Genomic DNA, 24,515 nt, shown 5'->3' with positions numbered 1-24,515 from the left:
CCCTCCTCTGCCCTCCTTCATACATATCAACCTCTCTCCCTCCCTATAGATTTTCATGGCAGCCCCCCCTCCCACCCTATAGATTTGTATGACAGTCCCCCTCTCCCTCCCTATACATATGCATGACAGTCCCCCCTCTCCCTCCCTATACATATGCATGACAGTCCCCCCTCTCCCTCCCTATAGATATGCAGGGTAGTTCCCCCCCCCCCCTCCCTATAGATATGCAGGGTAGTTCCCCCCCCCCCTCCCTATAGATATGCAGGGTAGTTCCCCCCCCCCCCTCCCTATAGATATGCAGGGTATTTGCCCCCCCCCCCCTATAGATATGCAGGGTAGTTCCCCCCCCTCCCTATAGATATGCAGTGTAGTTCCCCCCCTCCCTATAGATACGCAGGGCAGTTCCCCCCCTCCCTATAGATATGCAGGGCAGTTCCCCCCTTCACTTACCTGTAGTTGTGCCAGCGTCGCTCCTCTCCTCAGATCAGCAGATAGGAAGTGAAGACGTCCTGCTTCCTGTCTGCTACACAGCAACAGGCAGCCTTGGCGATTGGCTGTGTGTTGCTAACCACTGACCACCAATGCTTTTGATCGTCGAGCCCTCCACCCCCCCGCGGCGACCCCCCTCCCCCACCCCGAAAAAAAAATATGAAAAAAATAAATAAATACCCGCAGCGCCGCGCCCCCTAGTGGTTGATCAGGCCCTGGTTCTGAGTCAAGGATCACACCTAGGCAACAAGCTTGTGGGGTAGGATTTATTGTCATGTTGTCCACAGCAATAGAAATGTCAGGTAAGCAACTTCTGTTATAAACTAACACTGAAAGAGCGATTAGATAGGTAGGATGAGAACCAGGATAGGACATTGTCCTGAAGACCTAGGGATTGTAGTGTTTGTATGAGAAAAGAGTGGTCAACAGTGTCAAATGCAGCAAGGGGATCAAAGAGAATTTGAAGTGAGTAAATGACATTTAGATTTAGCAGTGATCAAATAATTGACAACATTTGTGCAGTCTTGTGGAGTGTTGGGAACAAAAGCCTCACTGAAGAGAGTCTAGGGTTGTTTGTGGGAAGAAAGCATGTGAGGCAAGTGTAGGTAATTCTCTCAAGAATGAGAAGTAAAGGTAAGCAATAGTGTATAAGTGTCCAAACAAAAACTGTGAACCATGGATAAATAAAGTTTATTCCAAATATACAATAAAAAAAACACAATTGGTAGTGGCAACTGAGTTTAGGGAGAAGGAGCACTATTTATTGTGAATATCAATTATTTAATATTGGGGAAATTTGGGGGGGGACATAGGTTTAAGTATTAAATGGGAATACTAATTATTTAATATCTGGGCAGTTTGGGGAGAAATAGTATTCACATTTAATAAATACACCTATTATTTTAATGTCAGGGCATGGTGGGGGAAATTAGGTCTATCTATTAATTCAGAATGCTATTTATTTAATGTTGGGGCTAATTGGGGGGAAATAGGTCTATTGATTAAATGTGAATTATATTAATTTAATGTCGGGACTGGTAGGGAGGAAATAGGTCTATTTGTGAGTTAGGTCTAAAAGTGAATACTATTAATTTTGGGCTGGTTTCAGATAGGGATGCCTATTCATTAAGTGTAGGTGCAATTGATTTATCATCTGGAGTGATTGGGGGAGGAAGGTCTAAATGGGTTCACTCCCTGCTAGACTTCCATATTTTATGTATCTCCCTTTTTGCCAAACAGGGCTCCAACATTCCAGGAATCCAGACAAGCAGTAACTGAGCATTAGAGACCAACAGCCGCAGGTAGTGAAAAGACAAGAACAGCTAGGAGAGTGCAGCACAGTCGACCAACTATCCTGATTCTGGTGGGACAGTCCTGAATTTGAGTGACTATCCTGCACAGTCAGGACTTTGTCCCGACTGCAACAATAGTTGGGATGTATGTCCCGCTTCACATTATATAGCTCGTTAAGAGCAAGCAACATCCACTACAGTTAGATACAAGCAGGTTTCTCTTAATAAGCAGTACAGTATGAAGCAGGATTTCCATACAGACTATCCTTGCAGTTGGAACAAAGTCCCGAATGACCAGGACAGTCACATAAAATTGGCACTGCCCCAGCAGAACCAGAACAGTTTGCTACCATTGACCATGCATTTGAAGGGGAGAGGAAGAAATTGGAGAGCAGCTTAGCACTGTCTCAAATAATAGCCATGCCCTTTTATTACACCTGCATGAAGACAATGTACCAGATACATGATGTAATGGCTGGAACATATGGTGGGTTTGGGTTTTCCAGTCTTTAGCTATCTGGAGCCATGCTATGCTAAATCAACTTGCCAGTGTGTTTTCTGAGCATTTTTATAGGATAGCAGAGTAACATGACAACGGGATCTGGGACTACACAACATCCTACTATCTGTTCTATGAAATCAGCAACTTGGTTCCAGAAGGTGGAGATGTGGGGGCATTCCTACCAGATAAGATAAAAGGAACCTATGTTCATGCATTGTCTTTAGCATAAATTAGAGATTGCGAGAACTATTTTGTAGAGTTTAGAAGGGACCATATACCATCTGGTGCAAAGTTTACAAGCATTTTCTTTTATAGAGGTATTTATAGAAGTTTTAATGATACATTGTTTGATGAGCGAACAGCCCTCCTGGTCTAGAGACCGTCCCACATTGGCTTCAAATGGTTCTAGGGGCTGTCCATAGAGGGTTATATGTTGTATAAAAGGGATATGAGACCCTGTTTGCCTACTTGATACATGCATTGTCTTTCAAATAGTGTTACGATTGTGGAGTCTGGGAGATTTCAATTGAGATTAAATAAAAACTTTAATTTGGAGATACTGAAATTGAAGAGAGTGGGGAATCCCATATTTGTCACATAAGTAAGAAATGACGTAGGAACAAATTCTCCTAGTATGTGCATAACCTGCGTGATTCCTACTTTTCTCCAAGGTGAGGCTAATTTTGTGGCATTTCCTATTGGGAAAGTAGGTGCATACAGATTGGAGAGGGATATTCAGTAAGTTTGTATGCCTTACCCACTTTGTCCCACAAATCTAGTGTGAAATAGAGAGTGGGAAAGGAGTTTGCTGAGGCTGGTCAATAATACCTTGGTATCCATGAAAGGAATTTTAATGTGCGTGTGTCTGAATAAAATAATTTTTGATATCTATCCAATTTTTAATACCTGAATGAATTTGCCAGTAAGTAAATTTGGTTTAATTGAACCACATGATAGTATTGTACAAAAATGGGTAGTCCAAAGCCATTGGAGGTGGTGAATCTTGCAAGACAAGATAGTTTAATCCTGGGTTTTTTAGCATTCCATATGAACATGCCACAAGTGTCTGCAATGTGGTGAGATATGACCCCAGGACAGACACAGGAAGCGTTTGAAAGAAATATAGTATCTGGGGGACAACTTCATTTTGATTACGTTAATCCTTCCAAACCAAGATATATATAGTGAACCCCAGGTGGTAATCTCACGCTTAATTGAGTTTAGAATTGGGGGGTGGGGGTAATTTGCTTGGAATAAATTGTTATATACATTTGTAATTTGAATACCTAAATATCAGAGTGATATTGGGTGTTAAAATGTAACTCTAGGGTTTTAACAGTTTCGGTGGGCTTCATATTTTGAATTTTTATAACCCGATAAGTTAAAATAGGTTTCCAGGTCTTTGATAAGGTTAGAGAGCAATATCAGAGGGTTTGAGAGAGTCAGTAAAACGTCATCAAGGAATATTGATAATTATAGTAAATAGGTCCAACCTTTATCTCATTCACATCTGAGTTGTGTCGGATTGTAGCCGCAACGGCTTCAATGCATGATGTGTATAGCAGTATAGAAAGAGGACATCCCTGCCTGGTACCATTGCTTAATGTAAAGACTGATGAAGTAAGCCCGTTTGACAAAACCACTCAAGAAGAGTTATGTAAGAGTGCATGGATAGCTTGTAAGAAACTGCCGTTAAAGCTAAAGTATTTTAATGTTTGAAATATAATAGTCTAAGAAAGCCTGTCAAAGGCTTTTTTGGGGTGAAAGACCAAAATGGGATTTTAAATTTGTTTATGTTTAGGAAGGAAGGGGATAGAGAGGGGAAGTCACTGTTCACTGTTGAATGTGCCGGCAGGAGCGAGTGGTACACGTTGTGTACCGGGTGTGTATGGGGGCAGGAGATCAGAGCGCTAAAGGTGGGGGAGAACCGTAATGTGCGGTCCAAGGAGTCCAGACCCAAGTGAAGGGGACAGAGGTATGCCCCAGGATGCTTGTGATGTGTTTCATATGGTATACCTGCCAGATGTGGTTAATAATAGATGAGAGAGGGGGAGGTTCAGTAATTTTCCAGAATAGAGCAAGCTGGCATTTTACCGCACTGAGGATATATGTAATAAGCTTTTGGGTGTGTTTGTGTTTTGTGGGAACATCGGGCAGGGGGCGAGGTAGTAATGAGTAGGAGAAAGAGGAAGGGAGCGAAACTTGAGTGACAGTGAAGATGAAGCGATGGATAGAAGCCCGAAAGGGGAAAAGTTTTGGACAGGAACACCAAATGTGGGACAGGGTGCTAACCTGATCACAAAGGCGCCAACACAATGGGGAGGTGCTTGAATAAATAGTATGAAGCCTGTGAGGGAAAAGGTACCATCAATTATACATTTTCTGAGCGTTTTCGCTAATTTTGACACAGATCGAGGTTTTAGCTATATTCAGATGAACTCCGGGGGGAGTGTATCACCCATGTCCTCCTCCCATTTGACTTCATGTGGCTCCTTGGGAGGGGGGGCATTTATGTTGTAAAATGAGTCTTGGCCTGCCCCTTGAGTTGGGCAGAACAGTCACCAAAAATCGGGATTGTCCCGCTAGAATCAGAACAGTTGGTAGATTGTCCTGCTCTCTCCTACCTGTTCTTGTCACTTTCACCACCAGTGGCTGCTGGTTTCTTTAGTTGCAGCTTGTCTGGATCCTGGAATTTTGGGGGCCCTATTTGAAAAAAAAAGAGAACATTTAGGAAACGTCAACCAGCCTCAACATTAAAATAATAGTATTCCCATTTAATAAATAGATCTATATCTCTCCAACCAAACACAACATTAAAGTAATAGTATTCCCATTTTATAAATAAACCTATTTCCCTCCCTCCAAGCAGCCCCAGCAATAAATTAATAGCATTTACATTTAATAAATATACCTGTTTTCTACAACCATCGCTTGCCATTAAATAATTCATATTTACATTTAATAAATAGACCTCATTCTCCCCAAACTCACCCCACATTCAATTAACAGCCCCCAAACCACCCCACCTTAAAATAATAGTCCCCACTATTAAATAAAATTGCCCCACCATCATGATGGTGGGCCATTTAATTTAATAGTGGGGACTATTAGCCACCACCTACCACATACACTACATTGCCACAAGCCCCCTGTACCATCAAACACACTACATTGCCACAAGCCCCATGTGCCATCACACACACTACATTGCCACAAGCCCCATGTACCATCACACACACATTACTGTGCCCCTTCATCATCACCGCGCTGTGCCCTTTTATGATCACACTGCGCCCTCCATGCTGCTTCCCCCCCTTTACCTGGCCCCCCTTCCTCACACTGTGCAATGCTGCTCCCCCCCTTCATTACTCTGCGTCATACTGCTTCCTTCCCCCTTCATCACGCTGTGCCTTTCTGCCCCCCCTTCTTCATCACTCTGTGCCTTTCTGCCCCCCTTCTTCATCACTATGTGCCTTCCTGCCGCTACTCTTCATCACTCTGTCCCTTTCTGCTTTCCTTCCCTTGCCTCTGTTCCTTTAGTTACCTTCCTATTGTCTTCTTTCATCTCTTTTCTTCTCTTCTTGTCTTCTGTCTTCTTTCTTGCGTGCTGGCTCCTCTCTGCGCCGTTCCTCACTGTGGAAATGAAGGAGGAAGGAGAAGCGCCGGCGCAGCGATGAGGTAAGCATTTTTTTTAAAAGTACCTGCTCCCCCCACCAACAAAGGGGGCAAAGTTATCAGGCGTCGGGACCTACTGGGGAATATCCCAACTCCCCGGCGACCCAGTCCGACCCTGACATCAGTCACGGTTTATCTAATGGAATCATAAAAGTGTCGTAGTTGTAAATATCGGAAGAAACCGGAGGAGGGAAGGCGATATTGGGCTGGCAGGTCAGCGAAGGTGGGAAACAATTGGAAGTGGGCTATATCCTTGAAGAATTTAATATCCTGTTGAATCCAGGATGGGATTTGAGTCAGGAGAGTGCCTGCAGGAAAGGAAGGGTTATTCCACAAAGGGAGTCAGGCCAAGCATTATGAGCTAAGTCATAGGATGTCACAGTGTGGGACCAGGTGGTGAGGGAGAATGCCAGGGAGGGAGGGAGTTGTGAATGGGGGTGTTAAACTTTCAGCGACAGGAGGGAGGCAGGGGAGTAGGTGTTGGAGAGAGAGACTTCAATATCAACCCAAACTCTAAGGCTGGGAGGCGAATGCAAAAGAATACAGTGGGTGAGATGAGTGTCTCGATAGTTTTTGAGAAAATGGGGACTCCAAGGCCTCCAGCCTGTGTGGTTTATGAGGGATGTTCATGTGAATCCTCAGTTTTCTCGCCGACTAAATTAATTTAGTGGCTAGGTGTTGGAGGAATTTAAAGGAGCTAGCGGGGACTTTAAGGAGGAGGGTTTGAATGGGTATAGGAGACGGGGCAGGACGTTCATTTTAAGGGAGTTTATGCAACCCGTCCAGGAGATGATGAGTTTATTCCATTTGAGGAGGTTGGCTTTGATGGCTGCAAAGAGAGGCGGAAAGTTTGAAGCGTATAATTGATCATAGGTACGAGTCAAGTATACTCTGAGGTATTTCAATTTAGATGATTGCCATTGAAAAATCAAAGCTAGATTTAAGCCCTTGCAATTGCGGGGGAATATTGAGATCTAAGACTTTAGATTTAGAGGGATTGATTTAGTAGTTGGAAAGATCACCGAAGAGGGAGAGATCATTAAGTAAATTAGGGAGGGATATAAGAGGGTTAGTGAGGGTCAGGAGAATGTCGTCTGCATATAATGAGAGTTTATATTCAGAGGAGTTAATGCGGGTGCAAAAAAATAATTTTGCGGGAAAGGGGTTTGATCATGAGGGCGAATATCAGAGCGGAATGAGGGCATCCTTGGCGGGTACCATGGTAGATTGCGAAGGAGGAAGATTGAAATCTGTTGGCCAGGACAGAAGTAGGATTGAAATATTGAGATGCAACAGCACGCAGAAAGGGACCTCCCATGCTCATGGCTACCAGAACTCATTGCATATAAGGCCACCCCACTCTGTTGAATGCCTTTTCTGCATCCAAAGCTAATAACAGAGTAGGGGTGCCATGCAGGTTGGAAACATAGGTCAGGTCAATAGTATGATGAGTGTTGTCAGAAGTCATACAATTATTAAGGAGGTTTCTGTTAGGTCTGCATTTTTAGGGGATCCTGTCATGTGGATGTTACATAGCAAGACGTAATAACTCTGAAATGTTTTATTAATTAGTCTTGGGTCATAAGTAAGAATTCCTTTCTTGTCTATGATGCGCTGATTATTTGGCTTTGTTTATGTGCTTGCAGCGAGTCTGCTTTATTGCTTTAGCCATCTTAGGCTTCTTTCAGCTTTTTCCATTAATATAGTTTAAAATTCACCTCTCAGTTTTGTGATTTGTTTAAACATTCTGCTTATGGTGTAATTCCAAGTTATGTAGTTGGGAGGTAAGTGTATTGAAGGTGTGCTTTTGTTGTTTTTTCCTATGTGAAACATACTTCATTATTGTGGCCCTGATAACAGCTTTATGTTCTTCCCAGATTGTATGTCCAAATGTAAGTTTAGTTCAAAATATTATGTTAGGGCGGATGAAATGATTTCTTTGAATTGAGGGATTTTAAGAAGTGTCTCATTGAGCTGCCACGAAAGGGTTCCCACGAGGGTTCTTTAAAAAATCAAATGATGCTGTGAGTATTAAGTGATCTGACCGAGCGATTGTTACAATATCAGCATCTAAAAAGTGTTGTGTTAGATGGTTACAGCCCAAAAACAGGTCAATGCGTGAGCAAGATTTATGAGGAAATTAATAAAATGTGTGAGATGATGGGTTTAACAGTCACCAGATATCAAATAGATCAGCCTCAGTCATATGTTTATAAAGCTTTTGTATTTGTGGTTGTTAGTTGGGGAGATCTGGTAGTTGATTTGTCCAGTGTAGGGGAGAGAATGGTATTGTAGTGTCCTCCAATTAGGAGTAAACCATTCTGTGTTGTGCAGGGACGTGAAAAAATTTCAGAAGAATTCTGAATTACCTGAGTTAGGTGTATAAATGTTGGCAAGTTCAATATCTAGGTGTCCGATTTTACCAGTGAGGAAAAGAAATCTGTCTTCTGGATACATTTTAGAATCTGTGACCAGAAAAAGAACAGATAGCTACCCCATTCTTTTTCGTGTGATGTCAAGTGTAGAAGACCGATGAGAATCTTTGAGTTGACAGGGTGGGATGGTCGTTCTTTTGAAATGTGTCTCCAGTAAGAAGATACAATCTCCAGTAAGTTTAAGAATAGTTTTAAACAACATAGATTTGAGCCTCATTTGCTCCATTGGGCATGCAATGTGGTGTCTTTAAATTCAATCCATTCAAACCATAGTAATATTCTTTGTATTTGCCATTTCGTTTTTATTATCTCCAATCACCTTTTGTAGATCTGTCGAGAAACTGTTTGTTCTTTTCACGATTAAATTTCATACTTCTGTGATGACGACTTTTGTTGAGGGAACAGTTGAAGGACCTGTTTCGATATTTGGTGAAGGCATCGGTGGTGGTGCTAAGGGTGGTGAAGAGGATGCAGTTTTTTCTTGTCTGGGAAAGTGTTTTGTAATTTCCCTGTCTGCGCCATTGTGTCTCTTTAGCGGTAGATTTTTGTAGGCGAGGTGGGCAATTCGTTGTCTGCTTTCTGCTTCTGGTTTGTGCTAAATACAGGCTGGGTGGATGAGGTAGAAGAGTACTTTATTGAGAAATCATGGCAGTGGATACTCAAATATACAAGGTTGCTATAGGTCTTAGAATATGAGCTAGCTGTGTGAACTTTAGCTAAGTTATGTGGAAATTAAAAGTGCCAGTTATAGCTCTTGGTTGATAAAAAGAGCAGGCTATTATTTGTGTGGGAATCTCCTAGGCAAGGGGACACAGGGTGGTTTAAACAAAAGACACTCGGCTGGTGAGTTAAATTTCTGCTGAATCCTCAAATAAAGTGCTATGTGAAAGGGTAACTGTCTGTGCTTGTCCCTTAAGAATATGGGTTAATCATGTGCAGGAGGGGCACGTGGGGATGCTAGCGATTTTAATGTTCTGTGGTTAAGTTACAGCACTGTGGGTTTGCCCAGGTGGCAGATGTCTGCTTAGCTGCAGGTGATTGTTAAGCGGGTGGGCACCAATGATCCAACAGAGCAGTGGATCCGATGCAGGCATGTCAACTTAGCTGTCAAGCACTTCACAATGTATTTGTGCTACCTCCTCACCATTGGAGCTTAATCACTACTGTGCCAGTAGGTTTGTAGTCAGAGGGCGGCTGACCAGGTGTGGTCCGATTCGGGCAGGCGATGATTGCCAGAGAACAACTCCTGCAGATGGTGCTGCGGGCAGTGGAACAGCACGGCTGTCAAGCGTAGGTAGGCCTTGGGGCCCAGTCACAGAAGGGGGAGCCCGCAGTGTGGACAGTTTTGTGCCTGGGGTGGTCTTATCACAGTGAGTGTCAGTGTGCTGCCAAAATTAGACAGTTGTGGATAGTTTGGTCTCCGTTGTGGTGAGATTAGGATCAGTAATTTCAGGAGCACCCTGAAGATGAGTTCTCTTCTCTCTCTCTCCCTCTGTATATGTGTATGTGTGTGTGTGTGTGTGTGTGTGTGCATATATATATATATATATATATATATATATATATATATATATATATATATATATATATATATATATATATATATATATATATATATATATATATAACAGAAGACAGGCAGGGCGCCTCAATGTGTATTATCACTTGTATAGTATAAATGGAAGTAATATAATGCGTACCATAAGGTATTAGTAGGTCATCTAGTCAGAGAGGGAAAATCCTCCTCATAGGTTGTTCCTCCCAGTGGATCAAATAACGGACAATGCAGAAAACAAAGCACAACATAGAGTAATATTGTCAAGATGTGCAATCACACCACCCATAAGTATATACACCACCTATAGGGCTTCCTTAGCGTGAGAAAACACCTACGCCCAGGATAAAAACAATTGTAGTATACAGGGCACCCGTGTGTTCCAACCATAAAAAGTAAGTAAAAACTGCGTACCAGATGGTCTCTCCAAATTAGCATGGAATTAGTTCTTTAGAGAATCGATTGTGTACTCTCTCTCTCCCAGTCTTAGTCATTGGCAGCAATAATGACAAGAAAGGAGGTATAAATAATACTATAGCGCTTTATTAAAAAAGATAAATATGTGCACTTACATCAAGGAGTGCAGATAGATGCTGATATAGTAGGCTCAATGCGTTTCGTCCCAATAAAACGGGACTTCATCAGGAGAAAAAAACAGCAGATACATATACAGCTGAATTACCGGCTTTAAATAGAGCCCAAACGCCATCTTGGCGCATGCGCGGATGCCGCCAATCACCGCGCATGCGTCAGAACAACTTTATTAATCCCCACAATACAAACACAAAACGGATTGATACAGAGAATCCGTGTACATAATGTTTGAATGGAGCCACATACATGCCCCGTATAAAACGATAGTAATGTATCAAGATATTATTAATCATCCTAACAGCAAAATCGTATTATTATGGAATACAACCAACATAATATCCAGCGCCAGATAAAACTCATGACATAAAACCTTAAAAATCAACAATTATACACAATATAAATATATATATAATAATCAAAATTAACAAATGATTGGTCAACATTATAACCATTTAACCACTAAACAGGTTATAACTTACCAGATATAACTGCCAATATCACTCATCACTAGATATATGTAAAATCAGCCTAACTTAGCAATGGCAAAGAATATATCCTAATCGGAGTATACTCAATTATTATAAAATATGTTGCCCACTTACAACTATATATCTAATCATCAATACTAATATCTAGTTAGAGTGAAAGTGTTACCTTAAACTACTATCACCCATAAGATATATATGTCTAAGTAACCTCTTACAGGACCAAATCCTAAAATAGTATCCTGTTTTGAAGGAGCACATCATCATATGTTAGTGCCAAATACGCAGTTTGAGTCCCACGGCCATAATGACTAAACACCCACAGACTGTTCAGCGCTGGCCTGGATTCCCTAGGGATTGTGGTCCACTGAAAAATGTAAGCGGGACACCCAGGCCAGTGCCGATAGCACTAGGGCTCTTCCTCTACCCCTGGGCTGTGGGTAGTAGGGTAATAAATGGGGATTTTGTGTGAAAAAAATATAAAAATTTTTTACTTGTGGAACTACATGTCCCAGCCAGCCATGTTTTCCTAAATAGTGTGGGCATGCTGCTACTTGTCTAACTACAAGCACCAACGTACCCATAGCACCCAGGGCATGTTTGCACTTGTAGTAGAACCACAAGTGCCAACATGCTCTTACACCCACGGCTGGCTGTGATCTGTAGTTCCACAAAGCAAAATGTTAAATAAAAGCACAACACCCTCATTCCAACCACAAATCTTTATTAAAAATAATAAAACCCCAAGAAATACAGTAAACAACCTCAGGTACACCATAGATTTTTATTAAAAAAAATAAAATACTCACCATGGACGAAATCCTGTTTTATGATGCTTTACTTACACACACTCATTTACGCAAAGTCCCAACAAATATTTTTACCTTCGAAGAAAGGTCCGGCTTGCCCACTGTCCCACAAATATTTGTACCTTACAAATGTCCATGCTTGGCCAGTGTTCAAATGTTTGTAAATTTCAAAAAATGTACCTCCTTGTAAAATCTTTAATTCTGCTGTACCGGGGGGGCCATTGTTGCTTGCAGTGCTGGGGCCCTTCTTCATTGCAGTGTGGGGGCCCATTCTCTTGTGCAGTGCTGGGGCCCTTCTTGATTGCAGTGTAGAGGCCCATTCTCTTGTGCAGTGCTGGGGCCCTTCTTGATTGCAGTGTAGGGGCCCAATCTCTTGTGCAGTGCTGGGGCCCTTCTTGATTGCAGTGTAGGGGCCCAATCTCTTTTTTTTTTTTTTTATAGTAAAATGAGTGCCTTAACCACTCCTCATTTCAAACTCGCTAGGACCAATAATAGAGCGCGAGGGAGTGAATGCAAAAAAACAATTGAATTGAGGGTTTTGGTTTTTTTTTTTAAACGCACGCTCGAACAGGAAAAAACAAGTGCATTTTTTTTTTATTTTTTTTTTCGAGCGCGAAATTTTAACGCATCTCGCTAACAATTGAATACCCCCCCTAGATGTTGGATTGGAAAATAAAGTAATTCCACCTGCAGTAGGAAATTGGGAGCGGTATTGATGTAGGTGTACACACACGCTTTCCTGGCTTAGGTCCACTATGCAAGGCTACTTTCACACATGAGGCCAATACCTGGCAGAATGTGTTACCCCTGTCATAGAGATAATAGGTGGGATTTTTTTTTATGTATGGCCCAATGTATGTTACAAGAGACCTGCTCCAGGATCAATTACCCCCTCCAAACCAATTGGCTCCACAGGGCTGGAAGCTGCAGTTACAGCAGCTTTGTTGTTTGTTTGGGTGGGGATCTTTACTATCTTGGGCCTCAAGCAGGCAGAGTCCTGACAGCTATACTGGTAACAGGTCTGGTGCTGCTGCTCACTGGTTCTCCCAGAGCTTCCTTCACCCAGCAGTGGAGAAGATTGCTCAAATACTGCTAGATCCATACTGGATCACCAGGGGTGAGCTTAATGCTTTTTCTTAAGGTTTTTAAACATTTGCATTGTCAGACACTTTCACATGTGACACAATTAAACTTAGGGTGCCATAGTGCTGGACATTAAACTAAAACATGTAACATAGGATGTTTAGGAACATGCCCTCAAGTGGCAACTACAGTTCAATCCTTATAAAAATGCAAAATCATACACTCAAGTCTCAAAAAGGCTGAATATGGTATTAATAGCACAGCAATGACAACTACTGAGAAAGAACAGAAACTAGGAGTCACTTTACATTGCCTGCCTATCTTTTTAGTCACTTATATACACAAACAGGTGCTGCTATTGCAATTAAACAAATAACACAGCATGGAAAAATATTTTATATATATATGATATAGAGAGACCACACAGACACAGGGAAAGTGCTGAATTACAAATGTAGATTGTTTGTATGTGAGGGAAAGCTTTCCAAAGTGTTTCTTAACTGTAGGAAAAACTGGTAAGGTTCCCTGGGTGTTATGTTTGGCAAGAAAAGGGTGGACTCCATACATAAGGCCCAGTCTGGTGCTTCCGATTGCTAGGCAGACTAATCAGGAGTTGCACCTGCAAGGTTCTGATAAAAAGTTGCTAGGCAGTTTCCTCTGTCTCACAGTCTGGTGAGGAGGTTGGATGCTTCCTGAGCAATGCTGCAAATAGTGACAGCGAGTCTTGTATATGTCTGGGAGAGGGTGTTCCTGAATGTTTAACTAGTGCTGGCCAGGCAAGGATTTTGTCTGTCGTTATTTTTATGACTGGAAAATAAAACTAGCTGTGGCTAGTCAAACCAAAACAATTGACTGGTGTGATGTCCTTGGCTGGTCTGTCTGAAGTGCAGTTCTCTACCACCAACAGACTAAGACCAGTCTTATTAGCTCACAGTAAATGTGTATAGCATACATACACACGTGACTGTCTTGGTTGCCTAGAATTATAGCCAATATGACAGCAATATGATACCTCAGAGACTCTGAAATAACCCCAATTGTTGGGGCCCTATTTGACAGAAGCTTCGGTGACCAAGAGAGCTCAATGCACCAATGTAGCACAAGCAAGGTTCCAAAAGGTGATGTTTGCTGCTGATTGCATGGAACTTTGAGGGAAAAGCAAAGGACAACAGGACAGAAGTGCATACTCCAGGATTGTGGTAGCTGTGCATTTATTTGAAGTGCAAAGACAAAACAGGAGAGCACTTCCAGATCAACTGCATACAAATTTTAACATTCAGCGCAATCAGAAGAATGCCATAACTTCATTGGCACAAAGAAGCAGTGGAGGAAGATGGTGTGGTCAGGTGAATCCTTGCTCATCCTTAGACAAACAGATGAGTATATGTGTAGCACCATTCTAAAGAACTCTACTGCCCTGTTTGTTTTCAACAGTAAAGGGCTCTTGTGGTTGTCATGTATTGGGGGTGTATTATTTTTTTTGCATGGTTTGGCTGCATCCATTTCCTAACAATGACACCACCCATCCTAACAGATTAAACAATTCATCTAAGTATTAGATCAGCTGTTTGTAGAAAAGGAATAGTCAAAATGTTATAGCGATGCCAAAAGAGACTACTAAAAGTAGCTACAATCAAGCCATTTCCAGCTGAAAGTCTCTGCACCTAGGCATGGTATATCTAAAGGAGAACCACTGAAACATTCCATTTTTCAGTAGGCATTTCAAAATGAGGTGATGCATGTGCACACAGTGTGACTTGTAAACTGCAGCATCACCAACTTATAACCCCAAACTTCGGCATTGAAATACACTACATGGGGAAAAAAAAAAAAGTTTATGGAAACCTCTAATTAGTGTGTTTGTCCGTTTCAGCTACACCTTTGCTAATGGATGCACATAATAAATCACAGCCATGCAATCTCCATTAGCAGCAGAATGGGTCATACTGAAGAGCTGACTTTTAAAGTGGCACTGGCACAGGACACCACCTTTTCAACAGGTCAGTTTGTCTGGTCAACTGCAAGTGCTGTTATTATGAAGTGAAAGTATCTAGGAGCAACAACTCAGCCATGAAGCCACACACAAACCTCATATCACCATACACAATACCAAAGGTCAACCAGAGTGGTGTAATATACACAGTCACTGGACTCTGGAGCAGTGTAAATGCACTCTCTGGCTTGATAAATCATGGTCCTCCATCTGGCAGTGAGACTAGTTTGGGGTTGGCAAATGCCAGGAGAATGCATTCTACCCAGATGCCAACTGTTAAGTTTGGGGGGGGGGGGGGGGGGGGGATAATGTGGGGTTATTTTAGATGGTTTGGGCCCCATAGCTTCAGTGAAGAACAAACTTTAATGCTACAACATTCAATGAAATCCTATAGAATTTCACTTCCAAATTTTGTGGCAACAGTTTAAGGAAGGGCCTCTCCCCTTTTACCATGAAAAGGGCCCAGTGCACAAAGTGTGGTCCATCAAAAAGTGGTTTCAACAGTTGGTGTGGAAGAATTTGACTGGCCTGCAAAGAGCTCTGACCTCAATCCCACAGAACACCATTGGATGAATTGGACACCAACGGCAAGTCACACTTTATAACCCATCAGTGCTTGACCTCAGGTGTTTTTGTGGCTAAATGGATTAAAACCCCACAGCAGTGCTCCACAAATCTAGTGGTACGCATTCCCTAGTGGAGGCCATTATAGTAGCAAGAGTGGGGACCAATTCCATATGAATGCCCTTGGTTTTAGAATGAAGTTTTCAACAAGCATATATGAATGACATTTGGGTTTCCACATTACACTCTGCAACTGCATTCTTCTGATGGTTTACCAAGACTTCTTGGAAAACAAATGAATACAAAAATGAACAGGAAACCTGTTTTGTATCCAAACAAAAATCTTGTGTACAGAGAACTTGACAATGAATATTACCAGAGGCTATATGCCTGGTTAGCAGCTTGGAGGGCATAACGCAACAGAGCTCTTAGAAGTATTTTATAGTATACTAACCTACAAGGCCAACAACAAAACTGCACCAACAAACATATCACTTGTCTCAAAATCTCCCAACTCGACACCTCTGTTCTGCGCCTCTTCCACTCGTAACATCCTCCAATTCTTGGTTGCAGGACTTTATCCCCTGAGCTGCACCCACTCTATGGAATTCCATCCCTCGTACAATAAGACTTTCCTCTAGTCTTCAAACGTTCTCTAAAAACCCTCTTCGGGCAAGCTTATAATATTCCTCATCCACCCGCTTAATCTCTCTAGGTTACCCTATTACCACCCTTTATACAGTTCACAGAAGACAAACCCGGACCCCCTGACCAACATTGCTGTGTGACTGGATCATAGAGCATGGCAATCAGTTTTTACCATTGTAATCTGGATGGACCGAAATGCAGTATATAGACTTACCCTTATGTGTTCAACTCCCATAGATTGTGAGCAGGGCCCTCTTACCTCTGTCCGTATTACAGAGTATTATCTATTACTAGGTTTGTCCCCGATTGTAGAGCGCTACGGAGTTTGCTGGCGCTATATAAATGGTGTTTACATGCAGAACAGCAATTCACAACTCTCAGAAGGATTAAGTTAGCTATGTAAATAAAACAACTCTACTTCACATGGCAATGTATTAATGCAAGCAGCATTGGTTTTAAGAGGATCGATAACATGGTGTACCCCTTTGCTTCTGTATGCTCCCAGAAATACAACTTTATGTAAGATAGACACAACTCAAGTTATCAAAACATCTCAAAAATAGTTTAATTCTGTAACCAAATAGTTGCTTCACAAAACAAAAAAAACTTACACAAAACAAGACATTCTACAGCATAGGGTTAATAAAAAAAAGATTTTTTTTTAAAGCATCTGAACTACCAACATGTCCACTTGTGGCGCATGAATCCTCCTGGTTCGATTTAAGCTTTGTGATGCCCAAATATCCGTGTGCAGCAACAAAAGCTAATGTATGCATTCTCCTAGTATTGAACTTCTGGCTAATGTAAGCCACCAAGCAAGTGTACTGTGAGGTCATTTGCCATGGCCACAAAGCATGCTTGTGTTTGGGACAAAATAATCACCTGTTTTCACTGAAGCTGGTGGTCATGGTAAACATTGTATTGCCAAAGTCATGTTTGGAATGCTGCATCCTTGTGTCCCTAACAGGACGTCAGCACAATACAAGGGATAGTGCTGTAAAGAAAGCTACTTTATAAAAAGACATATGCAAAAATATATATCTGAATAAATAAGGATCTCCTGGTGGGATTGAAAAACAATCATCTGCAGGTGTTGCAGTTAAAACATGTGAAGTCTATCATATAATTTATAAAACCATAAAGTAAACTGCCCACAGGAGGGTAGAACAGAGGTCAGTGAAACGCCACACGCTGTGAGCAGGAGTCTGCTTCTGCCTGTGAATGCTATTGCTCAGATGCAAAGATGGATTCCTTCTTTTAATACACTGCAAAGAAAAAACATCACATTATTTCTCTGAAATAGAAGCACTTTGTTTCTTATGGAAGTGACATGGATAGAACATTAGGTAATCATGGACAGCAAAAGTGTACTTGCCATGACTTTTTAAGAGGACATATTGGCAGAGGTGGATGTTGGGCAATACGGACATACCACCTTACATGGTACTAGGTTTGTAGATCAGCAAACATGCCAAATGATAGTCCCAATACTTACAAATTCATTCAAATGCCATTTCTTGACTTTTCCTAACACAGCGAGCGACTTTTCTCTTAAATTCACCATTTGGATCTTCCCTCCACTCTTTCTGAAAGAGATGACATTCATGTTTCATTAGTCTTATACACCTCAGGGAGCGAGTCTAAACCCCCTACATAAAAATGAACAGCAGCACACTCACAGGTATGACTGTCTAAATTTTATAGTCGTTGATTTGTAATGGAAAAGTGCAGGAAGGGCACTGCTCATGAGAGCTTCGTCTAATGGTCTAAAACTAACCAGAGGTTGTAATACAACCACCTTTATCATATTCTAGATTTTCCATATTGTACGCAAGAGCTAAATTTGCTTCCTTTATTGCTTACTTGCTTTGGTTCAAACAGGCCCATCTAGCATGAAAGTTTATTCGAAGTAACTGCTAATCTGAGTAAACCAACTAGATCAGAAGTGATCGCTTCAGATTAGTTTTGTATGGTCTATAGTACGAAGTGTAAGGTTATCAAATTATATTTAGCAGACTAAAGAACTTATTGGGCTCCATGTACCACAGGTTGATAAAGGGTTTAGACCCATTTATATAGATATTCTGGACTACTCTTTTGTACTCTAAAACCCTTCACCTTTATCATGCAAGAAAGTTGGCTTAAAGTTTACCATAATATAATCAATGCTTATGAACTACATCCATAAGACTGCCCCTATTATAGGAGCAGGCTTGTAGTGGCCAGTTGGCCACTAGACCAAGTCAAAGGTTAATTTTTTTTTTTTTAATTCAAATGGATTTGAGTTTTTAAAGGAGGCAGGAATTTGGTCAATGTAGTGAAACTACATCGGCAGAAGAAATACCACCATAATCAGACAAGGATCCATGTTACATCCATGTGGCTGACTTTGTAATATTTGACTATAGCTTCAGTATTGCATAAGAAAAACAAAAAAACGACTTGTATTTGCTTTCAGAAAGGTCACAATTAATCAACTGATCAATTATATGAGGCCCTTCTATCAAGTCAGATCAACTGCTGAACGACCAGATCAATTTGGCTCACCAGAACACGTTAAATCACCCAATAGGCATGCAAGAAGTCTGACTGCAAACCAAGGTTGTCTCTTCTAAAGCGGGTTAGCAGCTTGTTAGTCACAACACTTTACAAAAAAAATAGCCTGTTCCCCACTTTACTGTGCATTCACCAGCAGTATTACACAGTATGCCAAGATTTACATATACCCCTGTTTAAGATTACAGCTTTACTCACTGCGGCATCTACATTGGCTGGAGAGTCACTGTTTGGGTCAGCAAGCATAGAAATAACACTGATCATAATTGTCTCCACTGTGTGAATTGGCAACCAGCGTTCCTCAGGCTTCTCATAACCAAATTTGTCTTCACCTGGCTCATGGAGGATAGATATACAAACATCCCCATTCTTTGCAACTGTTAAGAGGGATGCAAGAAATTAAGAAAACACAGGATTTCATTACAGTACTTAGTTTTAACTAATCTAGCAGCATACAGTAAACAGGATGGTGGGATTAAGGTTTCAACGCTGCCCAAGGAGCTGCCAGTGTTTCTTTTCAGGGTGGAAACTGTAAGCCTTAGTCTCTATACACTGACTCCTGAGCTTCTTCAACCCCCATGGCTAGAGAACCATTTACAGCAGCTAGTATGCAGTAGTTATACATGCCATAGACAATTGTATCATAATTACATTGAAGGCAGTTAAGTAAAGTGTTTTAAAAACTCCTGTTGTAAGTCATGTTGACCGAATGCTCTAGTGTGAGGCTTTGAGTCTGAAAAAGGACAAACTCTCCATCCACCTCCTCAAAATGGAGTTTGTCCTGGGCAGGCTTACACAGCAATGGTCCTTACTCCTATAATATTAAACCTTATGATGAGATGCAACCTGATGGTCATGGTCTAGCCACACAGGTGCAGATTTTCATAATACATTCTTAATCACAACAGTCAGTTTAAGGATTTCAGTAAAGATGGGTTTTCACTCATGCTTGCCATTGTCTGAAAATGCATAGGAAGGTTTAGATCTGGCATAGAGAGAAAAAAAAAAAAAAGAAGCCCCACAACTTACCATTTGGATGCCAGATTTCAGTGATAAATTTCATTTTGGGAGGTCTCAAAGGATAGTCAACTGGAAATGTAAGGTGCACTTTAAAGAAACCGCCCTCACTGGAAGAGTCAGAAGCATTGAATTTTTAGAAGTTATTCATTACAAACTAATACCAGAGGTACAAATATATATTCCACCACATAAAATCCATTGTAACAAAATATAAATAAGCAAGACAAACTTATGCACACACATTACAAATATAAAAGATGCATGTTATTGTGCAATTTAACCTACAGCAAAGGGTTAGATCATAGACAGATGCATACACTTACAATAATGTGTCCTGTGGCCCAATAAGTAGCACTTCCCATTTATAGATATCATTGTCATCAATCAGTCCAGCAGAAAATCCTTCGACTGGGTTCTTGTTCAGTTCTGAAAAGTAGTCAAGATGAAAATTACTCTCACCAATAACAGTTTCCATATACCCTGCACGACAGCACCACCAAGAGATAAGAAACCCCTGAAAGGGACAGAAAGTAGAGATTGAACAGCTCCTTCCTCTTTACACCCCAGCACCAGAGATTCTGAAATACTTCAAGATATACATTCAATTTTAGTTAAGGATGCTGTTATAGAGGCTACATAGAAACAATTACTAGTAAGCAATTTCCATTGCACCTCCATCCCAGCACCACAAAGACAGGTCACACACTTAAGTGAGGGGACTACATCCTAAAGCTATTCTGCTCTGGAAGTTGAAACAGCTGTGGTTGAATGCACCCGTAAGTGCTTTATATATTGCTATATCTTAGAATGCCTGTCTGGTCCAACTGGCAATGGATAGATCAAAAGCCAAAACTCAAATGGAGCTTTCTTCTATACTGAATGAGATGCTGGGTCCTGCTTTCCCAATGATCATGTAGTCTAAACAAAGAAAGCATCTTCTCATATCCAGGTAATAAGTATTTTCTATAGGATTGCCCCAAAATGAAGGAAACAGTGTTGTGTAGCAGGTACCTTCCCAGAATTCCTTTTTTTTTAGAATTCACTTGACAGCATGGTTGTTGAATGGCACAGTCTTTCCACCACTGAAATGTTGTTGGCTGGGGATATCCAAGGTTCTTTATCTGCTAGTTGTAGCATTGACCACATTTTGAACCAAACAGGGAGATAGTAGGATAATCTTCTAGTACCTCCCTCAAAACTTTTAAAAGGACAGGACAGCATATGTAGGGGATATGTCCACTATTGTGCTAGGACACCAGGGTTTCTGGAGTGTCCTTGGGATTCAGCAAGGAGTCTGTCCCCTTCCCTGTTTTGTGGCAAACTAACTAGTATACCTCATTCTGATATAAAAAAAACACATGATACAGGGACCATTCTCCTGGGTTTAATATTTGCCTTCTTTGAAAAGTCATCTGATTCTCCACTTCATGTGAAGGGACAATGGTGGTGAACTGCAGATAATGACCTGTTCCTAGTACATCTAGCTTAAGACAGATGGAATAGAACACATGCTACATTCATCTTGTCTAAAACAAGATGAACGCTTGAGTTCAGTTTGAAGCCTTCCATGCTGCAAGCAGCTCTGATTTGAGTGCAGCCTTCTGACTCTTGTTATCCTTGAGTCCTCAATCCTTCCAGGTGTGCACGACATCCTTTGTCATCTCTAGGATCTAAAGGATGCCTTTGCCCGGTCTGTCTTCCATCCACTAGTGATTTTGGAGTGTGGTTATGACAGCTTTACTGCAGAAATGCTGCGGTTTCCCCAATTTTCCTGCACCTGGAAGACGGCGGAGCAAAAGGTGTACCAGTCAGCAGACATCTGCTTTTGTGTCCATAATAATCCCCAAAGTAGTTTTAACTTCAAGGGGTATTTGAACTTTCAAAATAAGCTACCACTTGCCTGATCATAGCAAACATTTTAACACCAGATAGTTAAGGCAGCCTCTTACACCTGCTGAAATTAAGAAATAGAGTCATTGGTATGGCTGAAAGCATAAACTATAGCAATGAATTTCAAGTGGGAAAAATGGAATTGCATCCATTACAAACTAGAGCACTGTGGAAGACAGTTCTCAGAATTTTGAATTTGATCTTTTGAGTACAATTGTTTCAGCCAAAATGTTTAGAATCTTGCTACAGAAGTGGAAGCCACATTTATCCTAAGCCCAAGTCTTCAAGCTATTCCTCTTGTTTCCAAATGGTTCTAAGGATCCCCAAGCAATAAATATGATTTTTAGATGCATTCAATGGTACAACTGGAATCTTTTCGGACAATAATTCCAGACTTGTTTTGAGAACTTTGGCATGAAACATTTGTTTTCTGCATTTCAACTAACAGTTGCAGGCTGTTAGTTGAAATATATTCCTAGTTTCCAAACCCAAACATCTGATCCTGATTGAGGCCCTGTCACTTCATTTATATCTACAGTAATTTGTATTGCTCATCTACCACCAGCAAAATAAGCTTGTCCTCTTGTCTGAAAAGTGGCAAATCTCCCCCCTCCTACATTGTCCTCCCGTAATTCTGCTTCCTCATAATATGAGGGGTGTGCCTCCTTCCAAATGCCAATTGAAAGTCCCTTATTGAGAAGCAGATAATTTTGAAATGGAAAACACCTAAAGCCAACACCACCAAAGAAACCTCTTGAGTTAAACAGCAAGAGCGTTTATTTTTTTTTTATTTATTTCCTTCTTCAGCCTCCACATAGCCCCATACAAAAAGATAAATAAAAAAATGTAAGATGCCAGAGTCTGAGCTGTATCTTTACTTCCATAGAAAATTGGAAATTGAATGAAAACCCAGTTTAAGACATACAATAAAGGTCCTGAACGGCATAGGGGCAAAAAAGGTGATGCCTCTGAGATTGAACAGATCCAAGACACAAAGGTATCGAGAGGACTCCAAAACAGCTTGAAGAGCCATAAACGCTTAACACAAATTATGTCATACATACTTCAGTGTAATCCGAGACTAGCAGACAGAGGTGATCAGAACTCCTCCTAGACAGGTTCTAGTGATATCACCACTGCTGTGATACGCACTACAGCCTGTTGTCCCAAGCTTGAATGATGGAAGAATCAACAAGCCTTACTGACCAAAAACCTTCCCCTGGAAGAGGCAGGAACTCACCACTAGGTTATGGAGGGTCTATTTAACCTTTATTTATTGTCCATTTGTGGTGGCATGCCTATATCTGTGGTGCTGGCATGGAAAAGTTATGGAAATGGAAGGGAAAAAGTGATAGTGTTATTGAAAAGTTTAAAGTTGTACATTGAAATAGAGGTTGAAAGCAAAATTGTTTTAGTCTTGTGCAGTATTGATAGTCTTCTGTATGGAGAAGGAACAAAACTCCACATCTCTTCCCAGAAATATTCTGCCATTAATGACCAATAGATACAGCACCCACAGAACCAATATCATACATTCCTGCTCTTAAAATCGTTAAGACATCTTGCCACCCATTATGGTAGTCTAGATATATGGTTCAGTGTTAGAATCAAGAGTTGGTATCTATACATTCTACCTGTACATAAGTAGAACATGGGAACAATTTAAAGAAGATTGTCAAGTTCAACATGGGTATTAACAGGATACATTATACCAAAACCTCTATCAAGTGAGTATGAGAATGCCAGGAAGGTTTATAACCTCTTGATAGATTAAAATGTGGAAATTATGCAAAAAGATAAATCTATTGGGGGGGGGGGGGGGGAGAGAGAAGAGTGTCATAAGTTGTTCACCTAAAAGCTGTGTGTGCAGTCTTTAACAACTAAAGAGTTCACTCAGTTAAATCATAAGGCCTCACAGCTAATGGCATTTTTAAAATAAGTGTAACACCAAAAAACAGCTCTAAAAACCAAGTCCATTACTACAAGTGATACCTACTTTAAATGTTACTTGCATCATGGAGCTAGTTAAACACATTTAGGTCAATGGAATGATCTCTAATGGCCTCCCAACAACTACTTATTTAATTTTGGCATACAGTTTCACTGGCATATGAAATAAAAAATAAAATATTTTAAACTAGAACATGATTTTAACAGACAGTAAACCAGCTGTTTTTTTTGTTAAGTGAAAAAGTAGATTTACACTGGAAACCATATTTCAAGATTCAGAAATATGGAAAACTACTGTGTCTAGTAGTATATCATTTTAAACAGACATCAAGAAATGCAATGTAAACTGTGTGGTGTAGTTCTATTATTTAAGAACGTGGATTAGAAAAGACAGGCAGCTTGTGGCTCCTGAAGCTGTTGTGGAACAACAAACCCCAGAGGACTAAGACACCAATAGGCTGGGCCTTCTGGGCTTTGTAACACTACTATAGTAGGAAAGCTCCATGTTTCCTGAAGCTGGCACTGACTCAACAGCGTTGCACAACACGGTATATCTAATTCTAGTTAATTCATGTACGAGAGGTGTCATCACCACGACGAGCAATTCCAGTTTTAGTACCATCCGGCTCGGAGATTTTTTTTTTTTTTTTTTAAACAATAGTGAAACTAGAGAACAGAGTAATAGAAATACATTATAACAGCTTGCCAAGCTCACAGCCTTACCTGCTAATTGCTTCCTGAGCAAAAGGACTGCTTGTTCTGACATAGTGACAGGTTGTAGAGCCGGCTAGTTTCCCCCACTCAACCACCAGAAATCGCTCTGCTTATGCTATGTTTAGCAGCACTTCCGCCCTTATAGGTTTCGGTCCTCTCTGGAACGCATAAGCCCCGCCCCCACACTGGAACGCATACCTCTGGCAGTATCCGCCATTTTGAATGACGTCTACCGAGCAAGTCGCCTCGCGTGCGCCTGTC

The 24,515-nt window shown here is 41.1% G+C and overlaps 1 protein-coding gene across 1 annotated transcript; it reads right to left on the bottom strand.

Annotated features, from left to right (window-relative positions):
• Nucleotides 1-16,664: 16,664 nt before the first annotated feature.
• LOC142095423 (ubiquitin-conjugating enzyme E2 G1-like) lies at nt 16,665-24,398 on the bottom strand. The gene is made up of 6 exons (XM_075178371.1): nt 24,264-24,398; nt 20,024-20,126; nt 19,710-19,807; nt 18,879-19,057; nt 17,620-17,710; nt 16,665-17,389 (listed from the first exon to the last, which is right to left on the bottom strand). Exons 1-5 carry the CDS (start codon nt 24,304-24,306, stop codon nt 17,624-17,626), a joined length of 510 nt encoding a protein of 169 aa, XP_075034472.1. The 5' UTR covers nt 24,307-24,398; the 3' UTR covers nt 16,665-17,389; nt 17,620-17,623.
• Nucleotides 24,399-24,515: the final 117 nt, after the last annotated feature.

This window comes from Mixophyes fleayi, chromosome 1 (genome assembly GCF_038048845.1).
Source record: "Mixophyes fleayi isolate aMixFle1 chromosome 1, aMixFle1.hap1, whole genome shotgun sequence".
NCBI classification, from domain to species: Eukaryota; Metazoa; Chordata; class Amphibia; order Anura; family Limnodynastidae; genus Mixophyes; species Mixophyes fleayi.
Note: the sequence above shows the minus strand (reverse complement) of the source record. Positions and strands in the feature narration are given on the sequence as shown.